The sequence below is a fragment of the Rhinopithecus roxellana genome, chromosome 10 (genome assembly GCF_007565055.1).
Source record: "Rhinopithecus roxellana isolate Shanxi Qingling chromosome 10, ASM756505v1, whole genome shotgun sequence".
In the NCBI taxonomy this organism is placed as follows: domain Eukaryota; kingdom Metazoa; phylum Chordata; class Mammalia; order Primates; family Cercopithecidae; genus Rhinopithecus; species Rhinopithecus roxellana.
In genome coordinates, this window is record NC_044558.1 from 9,252,042 (window position 1) to 9,272,217 (window position 20,176).

The 20,176-nt window shown below is 55.7% G+C and overlaps 1 protein-coding gene across 1 annotated transcript in view; it reads right to left on the reverse strand.

The window, feature by feature from the left end:
• CACNA2D4 (calcium voltage-gated channel auxiliary subunit alpha2delta 4) overlaps positions 1-20,176 on the reverse strand; it is a 130,605-nt gene that overhangs the window by 13,891 nt on the left and 96,538 nt on the right. The window contains exons 27-29 of the mRNA XM_010363565.2: positions 6,325-6,386; positions 5,231-5,275; positions 4,965-5,027 (exon numbers count right to left, since the gene is read on the reverse strand). Of these exons, the coding sequence (XP_010361867.1) occupies positions 4,965-5,027; positions 5,231-5,275; positions 6,325-6,386 (170 nt within the window). The remainder of the gene's footprint in view (positions 1-4,964; positions 5,028-5,230; positions 5,276-6,324; positions 6,387-20,176) is intronic.

Below are 20,176 nucleotides of genomic sequence, written 5' to 3' on the forward strand. Positions count from 1 at the left end.
AGGAAGGCAGAGGGAGCACCGCTGCCAGGGCATGTGGTGTCCCGGAAGATGGCCAAGGCAGGCTGCCCAGAGTGGAAAGGATGGGAACACGTGCCAGGACTGGGATAGTGACTTGAAGATGAGGAGCCTGGGCTGGGCGGGCTGCAGGGGGCAGGGTAGGTGAGAGGGATTCAGAGAAACAGGACCCAAGGCCCAAACAGGCATGCCTGACGCCCCTGATAGCAGAAAGGGACGCCCTGCTCTGAGGGCCTGCCCGGTTCCAGCTCACTGGGCTAGGGCGTGGAGGGAGGAGATCCAGGGAATCTCTCAGGGAAAGGTGCTGGGATGGAGCCTCAGATTCTCTAGGCTGCAGTTGCTGCCCCTTGGAGATCCACTTTGAAGCTCCCATGGGTGGGTGCTGTCAGGAGGCAAATGACAGGAATCAGAGTCCCCAGATTCAGGGTGACAGATCCACTGTAAATATGACAAAGCTCCACAAAGCTGCTGTCATTGTCCCCAGCTGTATGCTTCTCTTTCTAGGCCCCACATCAAGGGTTGCAATCTTGTCATCCATAACTCTTTATTATAAGAATGAGCCCCGGCCTGGAAGAGAGGCCAAATGTCTAATCAGCAGGCCTGGAACACCACTGGCGCCAGGAGAGAGCCAAGCAGCCAGTCCCTCGGGACCCTTGTGGTTTCCCCACTCACTGGCTATGGGGAGGAGGATGTGGAAGGACTTTGGGAAGAATCTTTGCATCTGTAGCTCAACAGGCTTCTCTCTCCAGGCCCCTGGGTGAACCCTAGCAGGGACAAGGAGTCGCTGGAAGCTTTGGACACATTTGCCCAGTCAGGAAAGCGACAGCAGCCAGCTAAAGTGCATCCAGCTCCACAGCAACCATGAGGCCTGGGGAGGGTTCTCAACCCATCACGTACCCAGTCACCTGGAGGGCCCCTTTGAGCAGACTGCTGGACCCCAGTCCCAAAGTGCCTGAGTCCCTAGGTCTGGTGGGGCCCTGGCAGATCTGCATCTCTGACAAGCTCCCAGATGCTGGGGCTTCCATCCTTCAGCGGCACTGGAGGCCTAGAGATGAGCAGGGAGGAGCAGTAAGGAGTGGATGAGTTAGGGGAGGCCAGACCCTGTGGCCCTCGATGGCGCTTGTGTGTTTGGGGAAGAGGGGCAGGTTTGGGTCGGTTGGTGGGAGTTGGTGGTAGGCAGACTCTAAAGTGGTTCACAATGATCCCGGCCTCCTGGGAGTCCTGCCCTTGTGTAAGCCCCTCCTCTTGAGTGTAGGTGGGACATAGTACCTTGTTTCTAGCAAACAGACTACGGTAAAAGTGATGGGGTGTCCCTTCTGAAATCAGGTTCCAAAAGACTGACTTCCACCTTGGCTTGCTCAGTTTGATGAAGGAAGCCGCCTGCTGTGAGCCGCCCAATAGGAGAGGATGCTTCTGCCTCGTAGCCCTGGAGAAACCGAATCCTGCCAAGGCAGGGCCGGATGCAGATCCTTCTCAGGCCAAGCCTGGAAATGACAGCAGCCCCGGGACCTTGATGCTGTAGCCTTGTGCAAGACCCTGAGCCAGCTGCACCCAGATCCCTTACCCACAGAAACTGCCAGATTTTAAGTCCTCTGGTTGTAAGCCACTCCTTTTGCGATAATTTGTTATGCAGCAATAGATAACTGCTACAGAGTTGTTAAATGAATACGTTTTTTCAAAAACAGCAAAAACAGATGGATGGACAGAGGGTCGGACAGTTGAACAAGTGGCATTAGCCCCAGACTTTCTACCGCCCTGTCTTCCACTCACCTCCCAGTCCAGCGCCTGCTACCTCCAGCCCTCACTCTCGGGCCAGTTCAGTTCTCCACACAGTTATCGAGTGTCTGCTGTGTGCCAGGCACCATGCCAGGTGGGGTCTCTGGCCTGCTGCCCTCCCATAACCCGACACAGTTCAGGCTGCATGGTCAGAGCTGTCCAGAGTGAGGAAAGAGGAAGCGAGCCCTGTCACAGTGTCTTGACTCCCAGGGCTTGACACTAGCCCAGAACTTAACACAGGGTTGGGATTCCTGGGCCTTGCCTTTCAGGTCCTACAGGCATCGGTCCTAATTCCATGAGACTCAGCTGAGCACAGCAAGTGAATGAACTCCGCCTTAAGCGGTGACAGAGTGACCTGGGTGGGGCTCAGGGCCAGGAGTGTCACCCAGGGGGCCGGGACTTGCAGCCTCGACACCCACCAGAGGAGGCCAGTCTAGCTGGGGTCATGAACTGTGCCCTGCAGATGCTCAGGTCCCATCAAGACCAGTGTTCTCCCAGCTCAGTTCCCCTTCCGAGAGGTCTTTTCTAGAATCTTCTTCCCCCTCTTCTTTGCTGCTCTTCAGTTGGCTTTCCGGGTTTGAATTCTGGCTTTTCTGTGGCTGTGAGTTTTTGGGTTAATGCCCTAACCTTGCAGGATCTCATTTTCCCATCCTGTGTAAAGTGAGACTAATAAGGTCCCAGCAGATGATGTGGGGGGCCTTCCTAACCTCTGGGGCCTCACCGTTGGGGAAGCAAGGGTGAGCCAAGCACGGCGGGAGTGGGGGCCCTGGTAGGAGCCTCTAGAAGGTCAGTTCCTGTTTCATTTCGTGGAGGATTTGGAATGGCATATAAAACTACACACAGGGTAAAAAGGTAATAGAATCATTGAGAAAATGGGGGTGAATGAGTTAAGTAAACAAATGCATTATAAAATATAAATCTCTGAGTAACTGACTGCTACCACATCTAATCCAAACTTGTTCTCAGTGATTTTACAATCTGTGAAGACATGTGAGCAAATGTGGTCTGTACAGAATAGGACCAAAGTGGCCCAGTGGGTTATGAGAGGGTCCCTCGAGGAGTTCCTATCTCGAGATGCCACATGCTTGCCAGCTTCTCTCAAGATTGGGGTGGTTCCCCTCCAGAGCTGGCTCCCTGCACGGTTGTCCGGCTGCCTCTGGAGCAGGGGCTGGCAACCATAGCCCGCAGGTCAAACCTGGCTCACTGTTAATTCGTGTGGGACCTTGATCTCAGACTGGCTTTTCCATGTTCAAGTGGTTGGGGGAAAAAAGTCAAAAGATTGATAACATCTCATGACACATGAAATTTATCTGAAATTCACATTTCAGTATTCAAAGGTTTTACTGGAGCAGTGCCATGTGCATTTGCTAACAGATCGCCCATGGCTGCTTTCTTGCTGCAGTAGCAGGGCTGAGTCTCATGAAGTTCAAAACCAAAATGTGCATCCTCCCCTTTAGGAAATGCTCGCCTACCCCTGCTCCAGAGCTCACTCTCAGGCTTGGCCATCCTCTCCCTCTGTCCTGCCACCTCCCATCCCAGTGTCCAGAATCCAAGCTCTCTCTGGGACGCCTTAGCCCATGCTCTCGCCCTTGAAAGCCAACACCACGGGAGGCCTGGGGACGTGGTCAGGCTCAGTTATCCAGGGCAAGAGGGGTCAGAGCACGAACGAGGGGGCATCAGGTAATCCCAGAGCCCCACACCAACCACTGGTTTCAACTCCTGTCATCACCGGCTTTCTCCCAGAACAATGGAAAAACACAAACGCCCAGGCTCTGTCTGGGAAGGAGTGAAATGGCCAAAAGGGGGCATGAAAGGGAGAAGGGGGAAACCAGAGGCAGGTGCCCAGGTGGCCACGATGAACAATTAGCTGAGTCCTGCAAAGCCCCGCCCCCACTCCCACCAAGAGGAAGTTGAATGAAACCGTCTTTGGCTTCTCTGCTCTTGTGGCTGAGAACTGCTGCTCGTTAAGTGGGTCATTTAAACACTACCCCAAGGAGTTAGATTTCATGACCCACTGGTGCCCCTTTGTCCTCACCTGTCCTCTTTCCCAAGTCTCCTTCCGACACCCCTGCTCCGGTTCCTGCCCTGTTCCGATGACTTCTTTGGATCGGAAGCCGCATCCCGGTCAGGCCAGACCACAGCCCTGAGATGCGCGCAGGTGGCCTTGACCACGACCTCTGCATCAGCCTCCATATCCCAGGTGGTGCGAGCCTTCAGCTGGGGCTGGCTTAGCCACTGTGTAGTCCAGCCCCCAGCGAGACACGGCGAGCGGAAGTCGCTTGCCCACATCACTTTTCTAATTAGTAGTGAAGCTCACACAGAACCAAATACTATGCCCCTTTCCCCGAGGCTCAGGCAGGAGGCCGGTCGGACGCTCTGCCTCGCGTCAAGGAAATGCGTCTGGTAAATAGATCTGGATTTGCTTCAGGTTGGAATGGGCTTCTTTTTCAGTCTGATTCCTGGCTAAAGGAATCATCCATTTTGAGGTCCCTTTTGGAGCCCAGCAAGTATAAATAGATTACTGTACTTTCTCTTTTTCCTGTCTGAGTACATGCTCCGTTCAGAGAGATGCCCACACCCAGCGGGGGCAGGGGAAGGTTAGGATGTGCAAGCCAGGCATTCAGGTGAGAAAGCATCACATCCATTCCCCACTTCTTCCCTGGCACACCGAAGGCCGGGCGTGGTGGGCGAGAGTATAATTTTCCATAAGGTCCAGACAGGACAAGAACGTGAAGTGGGGAAGACGTGTCTTCTGGGACCCTCGATGGTAGAAAGGCAGGAGGGGGTTGGGGGGTGATCTGATGAGTGGGTGTGCTTGGATCCCTGGGGGGAGGCCCCGCGTGAGGCTGGGTCAGTGTGGCCAGGCAGGGCCCTGAGATGGGGTTACTGAGTGGCTCCTACCAGGGATGGGAGGAGGCCAGGCTAGTGACAGGTAAAATGAAGAAGTCATATTTTCTCTGACTCTCTGCGTTGAAAAGTGCTCCAAATTCTGTCATCTTTCTCTGTTGACTTTGGCTTTAAGAACACCGTGTTCTTCAGACCTTTCTGCTGAATTGGCCCTAAGCAGGGTTCCCTCCTGGGGCCGTGGGGCTCTCTTTGGCTGGAGTGGCTGCCCGATGTCTCCAGTCCTCCTGCTGCCCTCTCCCCCTCATTCTACATCCCCAGTGACTCACCTCATGGGACCTCTTGGAGATCAGAATGAACCCATTGTTGTCGATGACGAAGCAGTCCAGATCCTGGGCGGAAACCCAGAAGGGAGGTTACGCCAGGACCCTCGCCCACCCCGGTCCTCCGGCCTGTCCCCCAGCTCTGGAAGGCAGCATGGGAGCCTTCGCTGCAGGGAAGGAAGGGATCTGGGGGAGGGAAGCTGGCCCGCAAGCAGGACCGGGTGGAGGGCCATGGCTCCCACCTCCAGTTTCCTCACTCGAGCAGAACTTACACTGTCCTCACAGCTCTGTGTGCACGGCCCGTCCACAGTGCTGCACTGGAAGGAAGAGGAGAGACTGAATGTGGAGACCGCATGCATGTGTGTGGTAGAAATGGCGCGTGTAAGTGGGAGCACTGTGTGTGGGGTACGTTTGCAGTGTGTGTGCATGTGTGCATGGGGTGTGTATCTGTATGCAGAGGGCATGTGTGTGGGGTGTGGGGTGTGTGTCGTATGCGGAGAGCACATGTGTGAGGTGTGTGCATGTGTGTCTGTATGCGGAGGGTACATGCGTATGGTGTGTGTTAGCTCTGTGTGTGTGGCATGTGGCCTGTGGGTGCTGCATGTTGCAGGCCCTGGCTGGTGGAGTGGCCCAGGTAGCCCTTCTAGAGGTGCAGGCCCTGCAGCCCCCGGGCTTCAATGCTGGTGTGGGAAGGGGGCTTTGTGGACTCTGCACTGGCTGTCCGGTGAGGCGGAGGGTGACCGCAGCCCCCTGCCCTCCATCCCTCCCCATTCATTCTTGGGCTCCCTGCACTTGCCCAAAGCCAGGCCACAGCAATGAGTGATGGGGGCCGAGGGGGTCGGCGTTGCAGGACACTGGGGCTGAGGGAGCTTGAGGGAGGTGATGGGGGCAGCTCAGAAGCCCAGAGGGACCTGAGGGCTCTGGGGAAGCAGAGGGGAAAGGAGCCAGTAGAACGGACAGGACCAGGCCAGGCAGAGCTGGGAGTTCTCGGCCAGAAACCGCTGTCATCTCTGGCATCTCTTGCCAGCCATCAGGGCCCGGACCCTGGACTTTGGAGAGTGGAGTGAGATGGCTCTCCTTCTGCAGGGGGGAGGCGAGCCAGTGACTTTGGGATGGCGAGAGGGGGTGACTCTGGGTCGTGCCCCCCATCACTGGGCTGGGAGGGGCTGGGGACCAGCGCTGAGGCCCGGCCTGCAGGCTGGGGAGTGAGGGGCTGAGAAGCGGGAGGGGGCTGGGAGGGCATCCTGAGAGTCTCAAGGCTGTGGAGCATCCAAGGGGATGCGGAGGGTCTACACCCAGGGAAGCAGGGTGAGTTCCCCACCCGACCTGGCCTGACATCACACCTACCTGCCGCGTTGACACCTACCTGCCGTGTTGCCGCCCAGAATTTGCGCTGGAGGAATTCCAGCTTCATTTGGACGCCCACGGCTACAGGGCAGGAAGAGAGAGGGGAAGGCCAGGGAAGAGACAGGGAGAGAAAAAAACAGAGTCGAGTTAAAGAGAGGAGGTGCTTCCGCCGGGATTGAGGAGAGAGACAGCAGCAGACGGCAGGACTGAGTCAGAGGGCAGAGTGCCACTGAGGTTCCTGGGGAGCGGGAGGGGTGGGGGAAGAAGAGAGACGGCAGCCCAGCAGCGATGAGGCTCCCGTTCCAGAGAACAATGAGAGCAGATTCATCCTAGATCTCTGGGAACTCAAGGCCGGTGGATGGGACAGCTCAGTCTCCCCTTTCCCGTAGATGGGAATATAGAGGCCAGAGAGACCCACCCTTTTGACCAAATCACATGACCAAGAGTGGCGCCCGGAGACTGGAATTCAGGGCCATTGCCCTAGCAACTCATGGGCTCCTTGGATCTGAACCTGGTGTAACCATTTCTTTCATACCCTCTGCCTGCTCAGGCTCTTCCCCGCTTTATAAGGAGGCTCTTTTCCAGCTCAAAGCCAGGATCGGATTTGTCCGGGGCTGCAGGCAGGTTCCAGGAAACTACAGGCACCACCAGCTGGCAAAGAGTTCTCTTTTGATGACTGCTTACAAGGGCCACCCTTGCCTTTCTGGTTCCCAAATAGGCTTGGAGAACCCAAACGGGTGCTTACATATCAAGAGAAATCTGGGACAAAGAGCTCCAGGAAAACTTGGGGCCAACGAATAGAAAGAAGAGGCAGGTTATATTGAAAAGAAGAAGAATTTCAAAACTAGGCCAGCTTCCTAGTGTCTGGTATAATAATATCAAAACTGCGCTGGGCGCTTAGAACGTGTCCGGCACCTCACATGCATGAGTGTATTGAATCCCACAGCAGGCCAATCCTATTATTATTCTGACTTTCCAAGCTGAAGAAATGGTGGCTTTTCAGAGTCACATGGCTTGCCCAAGTCACCAGCTTGTTAATAACAGAAGCAGGACTGCAGCCTGGGCCTACCTATCCCTGACTGAGTCCTGGCGGTCGGGAAGGAGCGGCGGGCACAGGCAAGCCGCTCTCTACTCAGGCTCCAGTTTCCTCATCTGTGAAACGTGAGCAGATGTGTCTTCTTAACCATTACGCTGTGTCCATCACAATCATTCCTACTTCTCCAGTACCCAGCTGGCGGGAGTTCCAATACGGCACAGAGATACAGAATTGTGTTTTCGTTTTTTCAATCTGGAATGATCTTAGAGAAATTTGATGGGTAAAATGAGAGCAGGGAAGGGTGACAGGCCAGAGGTCCAGCCCTGCGTTTTCCAGGGTTGTGATCTTTGAATTTTGTCTTCTCAGCTGCAAGATGAGTCACAGTTCTACTTCCCCTAGAAGGGCAGAAGGAGCATAAGATTGTTGAGGCTCAAGTGAGATAATGTGTGAGGCTGTCACTCCAGACTAGAGCCTTGGTTTTTAAATTTCAGCGTGCATCACAATCGCCTGGAAGGTTTGTTAGAACCCCACCCCCAGAGTTTCTCCTTCAGGGGCTCCAGGGTGGGCCTGAGAATTTCTGAAGTGTTCCCAGGGGTGGCCGATGCTGCTAGTACCGGCACCATATTTAGGGAACCCCTGTCCTAAGCCTTACCCACTGAACCTTCTAAGATGATGAAGATGGCCTACAGCTGTGCTGTCCTAAACAGTAGCCAGTAGCCACACGTGGCTACTGAGAACTCAGAGTGTGGCTAGCACGCCTGAGGACCTGCATTTTAAAACATTTTAATTTTAATTAACTTAAATTTAAATAGCCACGTATGGTTGTTGGCCACTGTTTTGGACAGTGTTATTCTGGAGCTAATCTGAGTTTGCAGATGAAGAAACCGAGACCCTGAGAGGCCCCTCCCCTCCCTTGGAGTCTCCCGGCAATCCTGGGGTGGTACCCTGGCTGGCTGGCCTTCTTGAACAGGTCCTATGATATGGGAACATTTGAGTTCTTTGGGGGTGTCTTTGTTGCTCTGAGGTCCAGGTGGCTGGAAGGAGTGGGCTGGAAGGGGATGGGTAGACCCATTTGTTGGCTCATGACAAAGGTGAGAGCTGCAGACACAGTGCACAGCAGCAGGTGAGGTGTGCTCAGGGCCTAGCACGGTCATGCTCCTCCTCCTGCTCATGTGCCCCTCTAAGGTTGCAGGGACCCCTCAGTCTCTTCTCCTTCTTTTCCCTTATAAGACCACCCTAGATATTCATTTTAGACAGATTTCTTTCAGAAAAGGCTGAATGAAAGAGGATCATCAGAGTGAATCATGCCAGTGTTCAGAACGACCCACTCTTTGGGATGGAAGAGAGTTTCCTCCATCCTGCCCTTGGCCTCTGTGGTCAAAGAGGTCTCACATTGTTCCTAGAATGAGACTCTGCCTTTCCATTGGATGGCTCAGTGTCAAGTCGCATAGAATCATGAGATTTCTGAGCTGGAAGAAATTCTATGATTCTAACATGGGGAATCTGGAGAGGGTGGGGGTGTAGGTTTTGAGTTTCCTCGGGCAGAAATGGGGGGAGCAGGGCACAGAGCAGATTTTCCCCCACTTGGTTCCATTCCAAGCTCCTCCAAGGCAAGCTGTGTGTCTTGCCTTGGTGTCCTTTGCGAAATTTAGGGCATTGCAACCGCCTATTGGCATGTCCTCTGCCCTTGGGTCACAGAACGCTAATGAGTGTGTTTTACAATCCTCTTGTAAGATAAAAAAGTTCTCAAAGTCCCCACTAGACCCAAGAAGTCCAGCTGGCTTCACCTCTCACTTTGAACTTGCCATGTTCTTCCCCAAACCTGACCCTGCTTGAGACGTCTCCATTTCACAACACATTTTCTACCTGATTGCTATCATTTTCCCTCCTCCCATCTAAGGTCTGCACACCTTAGTGCCAACATTTTATAAATCTGTCCGCTTCCCTCCATCTCCATGGTTACCACCCTTGGCCAAGCCAACATTGCCCTCACTTGGATTAATGCAAGCACCCCCGAGCTGTCCACCGCTTTCCACCCCACCTCTCTCTAATCCATTCTCCACAAAGCCGCAAGAGTGATCTTTCTGAAGATCGAATCACACCACTCCCTGGCTTAAAACCCTCTAATGTCATCCCATTGCTCTTTTTCGTTTTGTTTTTTTGAGACGGTGTCTCACTCTGTCACCCAGGCTGGAGCGCAGTGGCATGATCTCAGCTCATTGCAACCTCTGCCTCCCGGGTTCAACTGTTTCTCCTGCCTCAGCTTCCCGGGTAGCTAGGATTACAGGTGCATGTGACACCATGCATAGCTAATTTTTGTATTTCTGGTAGAGATGGGGTTTCACCACGTTGGCCAGGCTGGTCTCAAACTCCTGACCTCAAGTGATCTACCCGCCTCAGTCTCCCAAAGTGCTGAACACTTCAGAAATTACAGGCGTGAGTCATCGCACCTGGCCCCCATTGATCTTAAAATCTAAACTTGTAAGATGGCCACATGAACTGGCCCTGCTGATTTCTCTCATTTCAACCAGAAACACTTCATCTCTCAAACATATTAAGCTCATTCTCACCCCAGGGCATTTGTACCAACTGTTTTCTCCTCCTGGAATGCTCTTCCCCTAGAATTTTACATGGCTGGCTCCTTCCCATGATCAGGTCTCAGCCCAACATCATCTCCTAGAGTGGCTGTCCCTGGCCTCCCGAGATAAAGCAGGTTCCCCCTCCGCCACCACCTTTCAGTCTCTATCTCATTACTTGTTTAATTTTCTAAGTGACATGATTTGTTCATCTATTTGATTTCTCATTTATTGTCTGTCTGGGGCTAATACCAGGCAGGGGATTGAGTTTTGATGCCCAGCACCTAGAAGCCGTTCCTATCACAGTGTGGCTCCATACATTGTTCTTGAGCTATGTAAGCTAATTCAATTTGAGCCAGCCACTTGACAGGGAAGCAGAATTCTAGCAGGTCTCACTGTCCCTTCCCTCCAAGCTTCAGGGGCCTTGCTGATCTCCTTCCTCTCCATTTTGCTGTGCCTTCTCACTGTCCCTGAACTTGAGATCCTGGAGCTTTAGCTGTGCTCTGGGTCCCTTGAAGACCTCGGAGGCAATCCACTGAGGAATGGGGATTTAAGTGAGACACGAAGAAGAACTTCCTTATGGCAAGAACTGTAGGATGTTGAAGACAAGATGTGGTATGGGGAATAAAGGCGGTGAGGCACGGAAATATATTTACCAGTGAGTCAACAGTGTTCTGCGGTGCCCAGATGCTTGCACCCTTTGGCTTGCATCATACTGAATCCTTCTATCAACTCCTGTCCCACAACCCAAGTTGTGCTTTTCCATTCCAGACACCCAGGGAACCGAGTCTTCTCCCCCAGGATCCCTGCTCTGCTCATTCAGGTGAGTGGCTACTTGTGGGAGGACTGCCCTTCCTCCCATCATCTCCTGCTAGCCAGCTGTGTGTAGGAGACAACACCTTATGATATTATGTTTGCAGACAAGCTCACACCTTTCGGTGAAGAGAAATTCAGGCCAAGGGCCTGAGGGAATGCAAGGCACTCGGCTTTTCCGGTTGCTTTCCTGGGAGTTATCAGGAAAACTTCCCTCATGCCTGTGCATGCTGGGCCCCTGTTTTAGACCCCGACGTTGGTCCCCAGGGGGTCTGTCGTGACCTGAAAGAGGAAGACAAATCTCAGACCCCTTCCTGCCCCAGCTGGCCTGAATCCCTTCCCTCCCTCCTGTCCTCCCTCTCCGGGCTGTCCCCTGCCTTCCCTCTCTGGCCTGCCTCTCCACATTGATCTCGTGCCTTCCTCCATGCAGCTTTCCTGTAAGATCTCAGCTCAGCTCCGCTGGCCGACAACATAACAAAGAGCCTCAATAAGGCCAGGCCGGCAAGCGGCTTATCAAGATGTACATCTTTGCTCTGCACGCAGACTGTCACCTTGGTGCTGCTGTGTCATCACAGATGGCAAAACCAAACAGCTGCACATGCACACACACATACATGCACACACAGACACACATGCATGCACACACACCTGCACACGCATGCACACCATACACATGCACACACGTACACACACATGCACACACATAGCATGCACATGAACATATGAGTTTGCACACTGTTGAGTGCTGTGGTGCCAGGAGTCAGAAGCTCCAGCTTTGCCCTCCCAGCCCTTGTATCTACTTCTCTTTCCTCCTCCTCTGTCTTGAAAACCTCACCGGGAGACTGTGTGTTGCACGGGATGGGGACTGTGGGGCATGAGAGGGATCATCTTTTGTAACACATGCTGCGGACCCGGCAGGTGCACAGTGAATACTTAGGTCACAGAAGGCCAGTGCCAGAAGGGAGACCAGAGATCTCAACCCATCTCCTCATTCTGCAGGGCAGGAATCCCAGCCAGCAAGGCCCAGGGCTGCTGAGTGAACTCACTAGCTAGCTAGTCACTGAGCAACAGAGTCTGGAGTCTGGGTCCCCTGATGCCCAGTCTTGAGCTCTTTCATGTCCTCCATTCCTCACTCAGTTGACACAAAGGTGCTGGGGCCTGAAGGACACGGAACAGGTGAGGCCGGTCCCTCTGCTTGAACAGCTCTGTGTCGGGAAGGAGATGAAGCAGACCACGGAAAGCCTCTGCACAATGTGAGGGTGGCCCAAAGAGAATACCAGAGATCAGAGGAGGAGCAGGGCCAGTCCTGTGGTATTCTGGGGAAACGTCGCCTTGCAGGTGACATTCTGGTTGAGATTTTAAGGAAGGGGGAAGCCACCTAAGGGCGGGAGAGCATTGCAGGCCCAGGGAAGGCCACGCTTTCAGGGAAGGCCACGCTTTCATGGAGATGGAGAAGCAGGAAGTGTGTTTACGGGGAGGTGGGAGCCTCCTTAGCTTGAAAGTGGGATGTGTGGGAGGCACCAACATGAGAGGTGAGAGGCAGGGGATTCCCCAGAGAGAAAAGACACTGCAGCTGAAGCCTTGTGCTGCCCGGGGGCCCAGCAGAACAGACGGAAAGGAGTGTGCAGGAGCATCCTTCTAGGGACATCCTGAGTCCAGGGGGTTCCTCTACCCCCACCCCAGTCCTGGTTATGAATCCTCCCAGGAAAGCAGGCAAAATGGAAGAGGGACATAGGACACGGTGATATATTGCTAGCACACTGCTTCATCTGTCTACAGGCAGTGGACGCAAAGGAAGGGGGATTTAGGGTTCGTGCTCCAGGCTGGGGGGGGCCCTGGCTTCCTTCTAGGTTGGTCCCTGACTCACTTGGCCTTCAGATCAGCCACCTCCCATCTCTTAGGATATCAATTTTTCTGACTTGCTTTGTCCTGATTGGTTAAGAAAGAGGCCTCCAAGTTCTTGAATGACAGTCTCTTCCCTTCTCATGCCTGACCCATCACAGATAAGAGCAAGGAGCCCTGAGAAGCCAAGCTCGTCCCTGGCACTGAGAAAGGTCTGCAAGCAGCTGCTGCAGGCTGCCCTGTGCCCAAGCTCCCAGCTGCCAACTCTGGTATTCTGCTTCCTAAAGTAGTCCTGGCCTGGGGTGGTCAGACCCTGAGGCTCAGTGACCTCTGCATGACCATGTGATCCCTGGCTTTGTGGGGGCTCAGGGCCCTTTCCTGTAGGGCCATCTGGCACATGGACATCCCTGTGCACCCTTCTTTTGTATGACTGAGAGGAGGGTTCGGTTTTTCCTTCTCTCAGGCAGGATGGGAGACTCTGCCTCGCATGTCTCTAAAATAGGAGAAAGACCAGCTTCCTGGGGGGGCCTCAATGGGAACAAAAGGCAGCCGCTTGCTCAGTGTCTGCGCCTGTCCCTCTTTCCCAGATGGAAGGGAAGAGAGGAGAGAGGCACAGAAGACAGGTGCAGCCGGTTGGGGGGGGGGGGTGAGGGAGAGCCTGGAGGCGCAGGATGGAAGATGGAGGTGGTGGTGAAACAGCTTTCCTCCTCCCTGGGGTCGGCAGCGATTCATCCACAGGCGCCTTTTTCCACTGAAACGTGAGCGTGGCCAGGGTGAGCACTGCCCTTGCGGCCGAGCCACCTCTGTTGTGTGCCTGTGTGTGCTGCTGCCGCTGTCATCACAGATGCACCCCAGCTGTCACTCCCCGCTCTGCTCTGGCTCGTCGCTCACGCACACGCGCGCTCTCCTCCCTCGCCCCTTTCTTCCCTCTCTCCTCTCTCTCTCCCTCCATCCCTCTCTTTCCTTCTCAGTTTGTGACTGACCCAGCAGTCCCCTGCCTGCCGCCAGCATTCCACCTCCCGGTGCTGTGTGCTGCGTGCCAGCCCCTGCTCCCGCTGAGTGGAGACTCTGGCATCAGTGCCCACTGCGCTCTGCCTGCCGGTGGTGTCTGGATTTCTCTAGGAATCCCAGGAGGGTCTTACTGGAGGGTTGAGAGCCACCTGATTGAAGGCGTTTGCGGTCAGAGTAAAGACGGTGAGTGCCAAGTGACTGGTAGGAAGGAATGGAGGGTTGGTGGGGACGGGGGGTGGTCCGGGCATGTGAAGTGGGGACCGGCCATCTCTGCCCTGCAGGAATAGCTGCAGTTGCTTCCTACCCTGGGGCAATTGCTGGGGCCAAGAAGCAGCTCAGGCTCAGGCACCAGAGCATCCCAAAGGTGCACGACACCGGGAACTCTGAGCCCACAGCGCTGGGGACAAGAGCTGTGGATTCTGCTGGGAAGTGGGGAGGAGGGCAGCGCTGGCGCCAGATGACAGTCCCGGGTGGCAGAGAAACGGTCCCTGCAGCACGGAAGAAGCAGCCAAGAGCCTTGTGCTGTCGTTGTGCCTGGCTCTGCACAGACAGCCCCAAGAAACTCAGGGGTCATGGGAAGCAGGTGGGATGGCAGCCGGGTGCTGGGGACAGGGCCAGATCAGAGGAAGGCTTGGGGTGGAGGGTGGCAGGGTGGAGGGCCTGGGTGTCAGAGGCATGGGCACAGACCCAGGGCCTGGGCCTCCCCATAGCTTGCCTGCAGGTGACTGTCCTTGGACAAGGGTGTGGAGGAACCCTCCCCCAGATGAGCATCGGTCCACTTGGCTGTGCATGAAGCCTCCCTGGTGAGGGTGAGGCTGGGAGTGGGCAAGAGAGAGGAGTATTGCAGCCCTTCCCTGCTAGCCCAAGGGCAAGGCAGGAAAATCAGGCCTGCGAGAACCTGCTGGGGTGTCCCGCGGCTGTACACCCAACCGTTCATCTGCAAATGGGTCAGGGAGCCTTAGGGGGGGCTGTGCACTGAGCTTGGGTTGGGGGTACACAGCGGGGCCAGGCCTGCCTGGCTTCTTGACCCAGGCAGGGGGCATGGACCCCCTGAGTAGAGCAGGACAGTCACTCCCAATCCCCCTGGCCCATTTGAACAGTGCTGGAGAGGGGAGCAGCCTGACCAGGAGTCAGAAGTTCATATTCCTGCACCTCCCCGCAGGTCCGGGGCTGGCTTCCAGTTGGTGGCTCTGTCTCTCTCCTACCCCCAAGCTGTCCACATTTCTGGGGGGTGTTGGCACCTGGCTGTCAGGGCTACTTGGGCAGTGCCTCTTTGTGACTCAGATGACACCCCTGCAGCTTAGATAACTGCCTCAGGTGGGGGCGGGGAGGGAGCCAAGCACGTGGAGCTGAGGCGGGGGAAGTCCAGCTGGTAGGGAAACCCGACAGCAGCTTCCGAGCTGCCAAGAAGAGCCCAGCTCTTCCCACCCCCACCTCCCCACCGGCAGAAAGAAAGTCTCAGCACTGCCAAAAGAGGGAGACCAGGAAAGCCAGGCCCGTGGGGAGGGGGAAGGAGAGAGGCTGCTTAAGTTGCCGATCTGGTGTCTTTGGGGTTTGACGGAAGCTTGTCTGGGCCCAGGAGGAGCAAATCCTGCTCCCATTTCCCAGGCACCAGAGCCCAGGGGGCGCCTCTGGGCTGTTTTGGCCTCAGTGGGCAGTGTAGGAAGGAGGAGGGGACGGCGTGTATGTGATGGTTGGGGGTGTCTGGGAGCTCTGGGGATGGGCAGAGGAGGAAGGAGCCAGCATAGAGGCCGTCTGACCCTCTGGTCTTCCTCCTTCTTCCCCCAGCCAGGCTTCCCCTGCGCCCTGCCTGGGGACACCACCCTGAGCCCAGCCCCAGGGCCCAGTGGACACCTGAGCCTCCCTCATGTCAGGGAGCAGCTCCCATGAGGAGTCACTCAGGAGGCTTCTCTGCTGTGCTTCCCAGAGGGTCTGTTTGAGATGGGGAATATCTGACAAGAAAACGGGGGTGCAGGAGGCTGGGGGTGAGGATGGGGCATGTGTTTTAAAATGAACCAGGAGGGCATATGGCTGTTCCAAGTACAAATATAGAGATTGTAAAAACCTAGTTCCTTGCTGCCTGGGCAGTGTGTGTGATGGGGGTGATGGGCAGGAAAGAGATCGAGCATGTGTCCTAGCGGGCCTGGGTGCCCAGATGGGCAGCAGCAAGGGAAGCCCAGTCTAGACGGCCTCCCTGCGTCCTAGGCATATGGAATCTCGGGCTGTCTTTGGCCCAGGGCTCTGGCTGCCCACTCTCCGGGCTCCCTCTCAGCCTTCCTGGGGTTGGCGGAAGGGCACTGCCCCTGCAGGCCCAGGGCGTGGGCCCAGTGCTGGCTCTGCCTCTCTCTGGCCCTCTGCAGAGTGAAGGGGGTGGCTGAGTAGGCTGCCAATGGCCCTTTTACCCCTGAGTCCTGTGACTCTTCCATGCTGAGGGGTGTGGAGGCCTTGTCTTGAGTCAGGGACCCTTGACCAAGGGGAGATGCCAGGGGAGTGGGTGCACCTTAGGGCTAGCGTGACGGCCCAGGAGTCAGGAATTCAGAGGTGGAGGCCCGATGGGCATTATCTGGCTGCATGCCTTGGATGCTTGATGTGGAGGGATAGACATGAGCAGAAGCGTGAGAGGAAGGGCGCGGACACCAGGTCTGTGGTGAGTGTGCTGGAGGTTTCTAGCTAGAGTCTGAGACGAGATTAATTAACCTCCATCTGAGGAGAAATGGAAGGGGCATGGTGCATGGAGCGGTCCAGGCTCCTGCCGTCCCAACCTAGCTCTCTGCAGTGAGTGAGTGCGTGCCGGCTGTTCCATGCTCTGAGGGGCCGGGTGGGGCGCTAGCAGGGAGGCAGCTCCCACTCCCAGTCTCTAGGGGTGGCTGCAGCCCACTCAGCTCTGCACGTGGAACCCCCTGCTCCTACTGGGGCCTCTTGCTCCCCCATGGCCTCCCCAGCCTTGACTCCCCCACAGCAGAGCTCCGGCCTACTCCCCTCACCTCAGCACACAACCCCCAGCCAGAAAGGTTTCTAGAAAGCCCCCTCCACCCTCTGTAAGATCTGGGCCTCCCAGGACTTCAAGAAGGGAGGCTGGGAAGAGGAGAACTTGGCTTGCTTGCATCTCAGTCCAGCAAGTCACAAAGTCTGTTCCTTCATCAGGGCAGTGGGGACAAAAACAGCTGCCTTCTCAGCTCCAGCGAGAGTGGATCAGGCACTGCCGTGGACACTGCAGAGGGCTGTTCCGAGGAAAGGCGATGTCTTCCTTTCCTACCTGTGCCTTTCCTGCACAAGTAACCCCCACGTGTAAGCAGACAGACAACTGAGTTAGGAGCCAGAGAGCTCGGGCTCAGATCCATATGATTCCATTTGCCTAACTTTAGGCGAGTTAATTAATTTCTGTTGCCTCAGTTTCCTACATCTGCAAAATGATAGTAACAAGAACACGAACCCCAGAGAGTTGTTACAAGGATTAAGAAAACTACACAGGTTTGTGACTGTGGTAATTTTTTCTCCCCAGGTCCCAGTTAACCTCTCAGTGGGTCCTGGAGGCTCAGGGACAGGCCAGCACGGTCTCCTCGGTGACCATTCGCCCTGCTGAGAAGTGCCCGGCCTCATAGCATAAAACTCGAATATGCATGAAAACCACCTGGGGATCTTGTTAAAATGCAGATTCTGACTCAGTCATTCTGGGTGGGACCTGAGCCTGCCTTCTTACAAGGCTCCCGAGCTAGACCAATGCTGCTGATCCATGGACCGCACTTTGAGTTGCAATGGGCTACACTCAAAGGCCCGTGTTTCTGGCCCTCCAGAGTTCCTCATTGGACTGCTTTGAGCTCCTCAGCCTCATTCTCCCATCCTGGCTCTCTCTGGAAGGGAGGCCAGGGATTCTGTGGAGGCCTAGCCCCTCATCTTTGGTCTCCCTGTCTCTAGGACTGGGTCAGGAGCAGGCCCAGCATCCAGAGTGGATGAGGCCATGGGACTTGGAGACAGGAGATCTCGCTGTCCGCCATGCTGCACCCTGGGTAGGGACTTCCCTCCCAGACTGTGAATTTATTTCAGCAGCTGTCAGCGCCTGCCGCAGCAGCTGCTCTCCCAGCTTCCCAATGTAGGTCACCCCCTTTCCTTAAGGAGGCTCCACTCTTCTGGGGGTGGGAAGGGGCCCTTTGGATGGAGGTGTTGGTAGGCAGAGGCTCAGGAACTAGGGAGTGCTGGCTGCAGCCCCACCTCTCCCTAGGAGTCCTTCTGTGACGCCACACGCGTATGACTGGTGTCCTCTGTGAGCTGTGCTGTTTTTCTCGCTCTTGGGAAGGTCCTGGTGTCCAGGAGGAAGCCCAAGGGACCCAGGAAAGCAGGATTTGCTGCTCAGAGAGCAAGGGGCATATTCGCATGGACCTGCAGGCCCTGTTTGCATCACATTTCTCTAGACAATACCAGGATCAACAGTGTCCTGCCACCTTGCAAGACAACACCTGTGCGTCTGCATGGTGGGGACTTGACTGGCTTGTGCAGGTGACATCCCATTCGAGGCTGGAGATGGGACCTCCAGACCTGCACAAGAAGCCACCTTCGCCAGCCTGTTTGCTGGTTAACCCCTGGGCTCACAGTGTGGGAGACACTGAGGGACAGGAAAGGGTGGGGTGGGAGGCAAAACAGGAGCCTACCCAGGGGAGGCAGAAGCCTCAGGTGGAAACTGGCCTGAGCTAGGGTGGGAGGGCTTCTCCACTATCTATCTGCCTGCAGCAAGCCGGAAGGAGTGGGAGCAGATGCCTGGATGGGGCATCCAGCCTCAACATGGGCCTTGAGCATAGGAAGTATCTCATGGGTTAGGGGCTGCCCTGCAGTGGTTCTCTCTAGACCTTAGCTCCAGGCTGGAGGTGGCTTCCACGTATGTCTGCTGGGGGCACTTGGGAACTTAGAGGCATCTCATTCGGTTGCCTGAGTGTTGGCATTTGAGAAGTGCTGGAGTGCTGCCAGCAAGGTGCGTGTGCATGTGTGCAGGGATGTGGGCCCATGTATGTTAGCACATGCCTAGCTGCACAGCTCTCTGTAGGTGTGCATCCCGTGCTGTGTACAGAGCTCCAAGCACATGTCTGGGAGGCCTGTGTGTGTGCCTTGCTCTGTGCACACATAAGTATCTCCCTGAAAGGGCCACTGCCCGGTGACAGTCGCCAGGGAGTGATGGGCAGCCTGGTTCCGAAACCTGCAATCCAGTCCCTTATTTACCGTGTGACCTGGGGCAAGTGATCATCATCTCTATGCCTTGGGTGGCCATGGACTGTGAGCTCTCGATATGGGCATTCTTGATTGAGTAAGAGAGATTGTGCTGAAGGTCAGGGCTTGAGGGACAGACAGCGTGGACGCTGCTGTTTGAAGGCAGGTCTGCGAGGGCCATAGGTGTGGGGCAGAAATACATAGACTCCACAGGCCCGGGGTGCTCAGGAATGAGAAATAACCTCACATGTGAGGTTGGTGGGATCGGGAAAGAAAGCCGTCACACCGACCTGCTGCTGACACCCTCTCCCTTGGAGGGAGGAACTGCTGCTCCCTCATGCCTGTCTTGGGCTCAAGTCCAAGCTTGGAGCAGGAGCCTCTGCCTGGATTTCCATGGGGATGTGCACTGAGTGTGGCAACTCTCTTCCCTTCACTAGACTGATCCTCATAGAAATTCCACCAAGCAGGTATTGCGGTCACCATTTCTAGACATAAAGAAGCTGAGGCCCAGAGGGTTTAAGCAGTTTGTTTAAAGAACTGGCCAGAGATTTGAACCCAGAGCCCCCACCCCTGCCAACTGGCACCAGGAGCCCACTTGGGCCTGGCCTTGAGACAGTGGTTAGAGAACCATGACATCGCCACCCTCAGGGCCTCCTCCACCCCTCATGCCAGGGACGTGGGTCCTCCCGAAGGCTACATCGTGGGGGGTCCCGGGCTGCCTGCAATCCCACACTTGTGCCCAGTCTTGTGACCCCTCTGCCAGCGCCTGCGGGGCCCTTGGCGGACTGGCACCCTTACTGTGTGGGGGAGGGGGAGGAAAGGCAGCTGAGAGGGCAGCCGAGTCGAGTCAGAGCTGACTGTCCTGTTCTAACTGGGCACTGCTGTGGCTGCCTAAGGAGCACCCAAGGAGGGAGGGGCTGAGGGGGCTGAGGGGAGAAGACGGGGGCAACAGGGTTTGCAGCAGGACCCTAACGCCCGAGTGGAAACCTGCACAAACAGGCAGAGATTCTGGGCTCAGCACTGATGCTTCCTGGCAACTCCATCTACCTCCGGGCCTGTCTTTTTCACTCTGATATTGTCTCCTGGGCTCCCAGAATTATGTAGGCCCATGGGGGCAGGGAGAGGCAGGCTGCAACCCGGAGTCACCCAGGGACAAATCTGGCAACCAAGGAAGGTCAGAGGCTGGAGCCGCCTGGAGCTGTGGGCTGACGCAGGGAGCCCGTGGAGGGCGAAGGAGAGGGGTGTGGGCATCCTCCCTCCTTCCCCACCCGTCCCCGCCCCTGCCAGCTGCAGCAGGTAAACACATACCAGTACCCTGTCCCCGTCTCTGATGGGCTGGCAGCCTGGGCCTCCCATCTGGAAGGAAGTGGAGACCCCAGCACACATCCTGTGTCCCA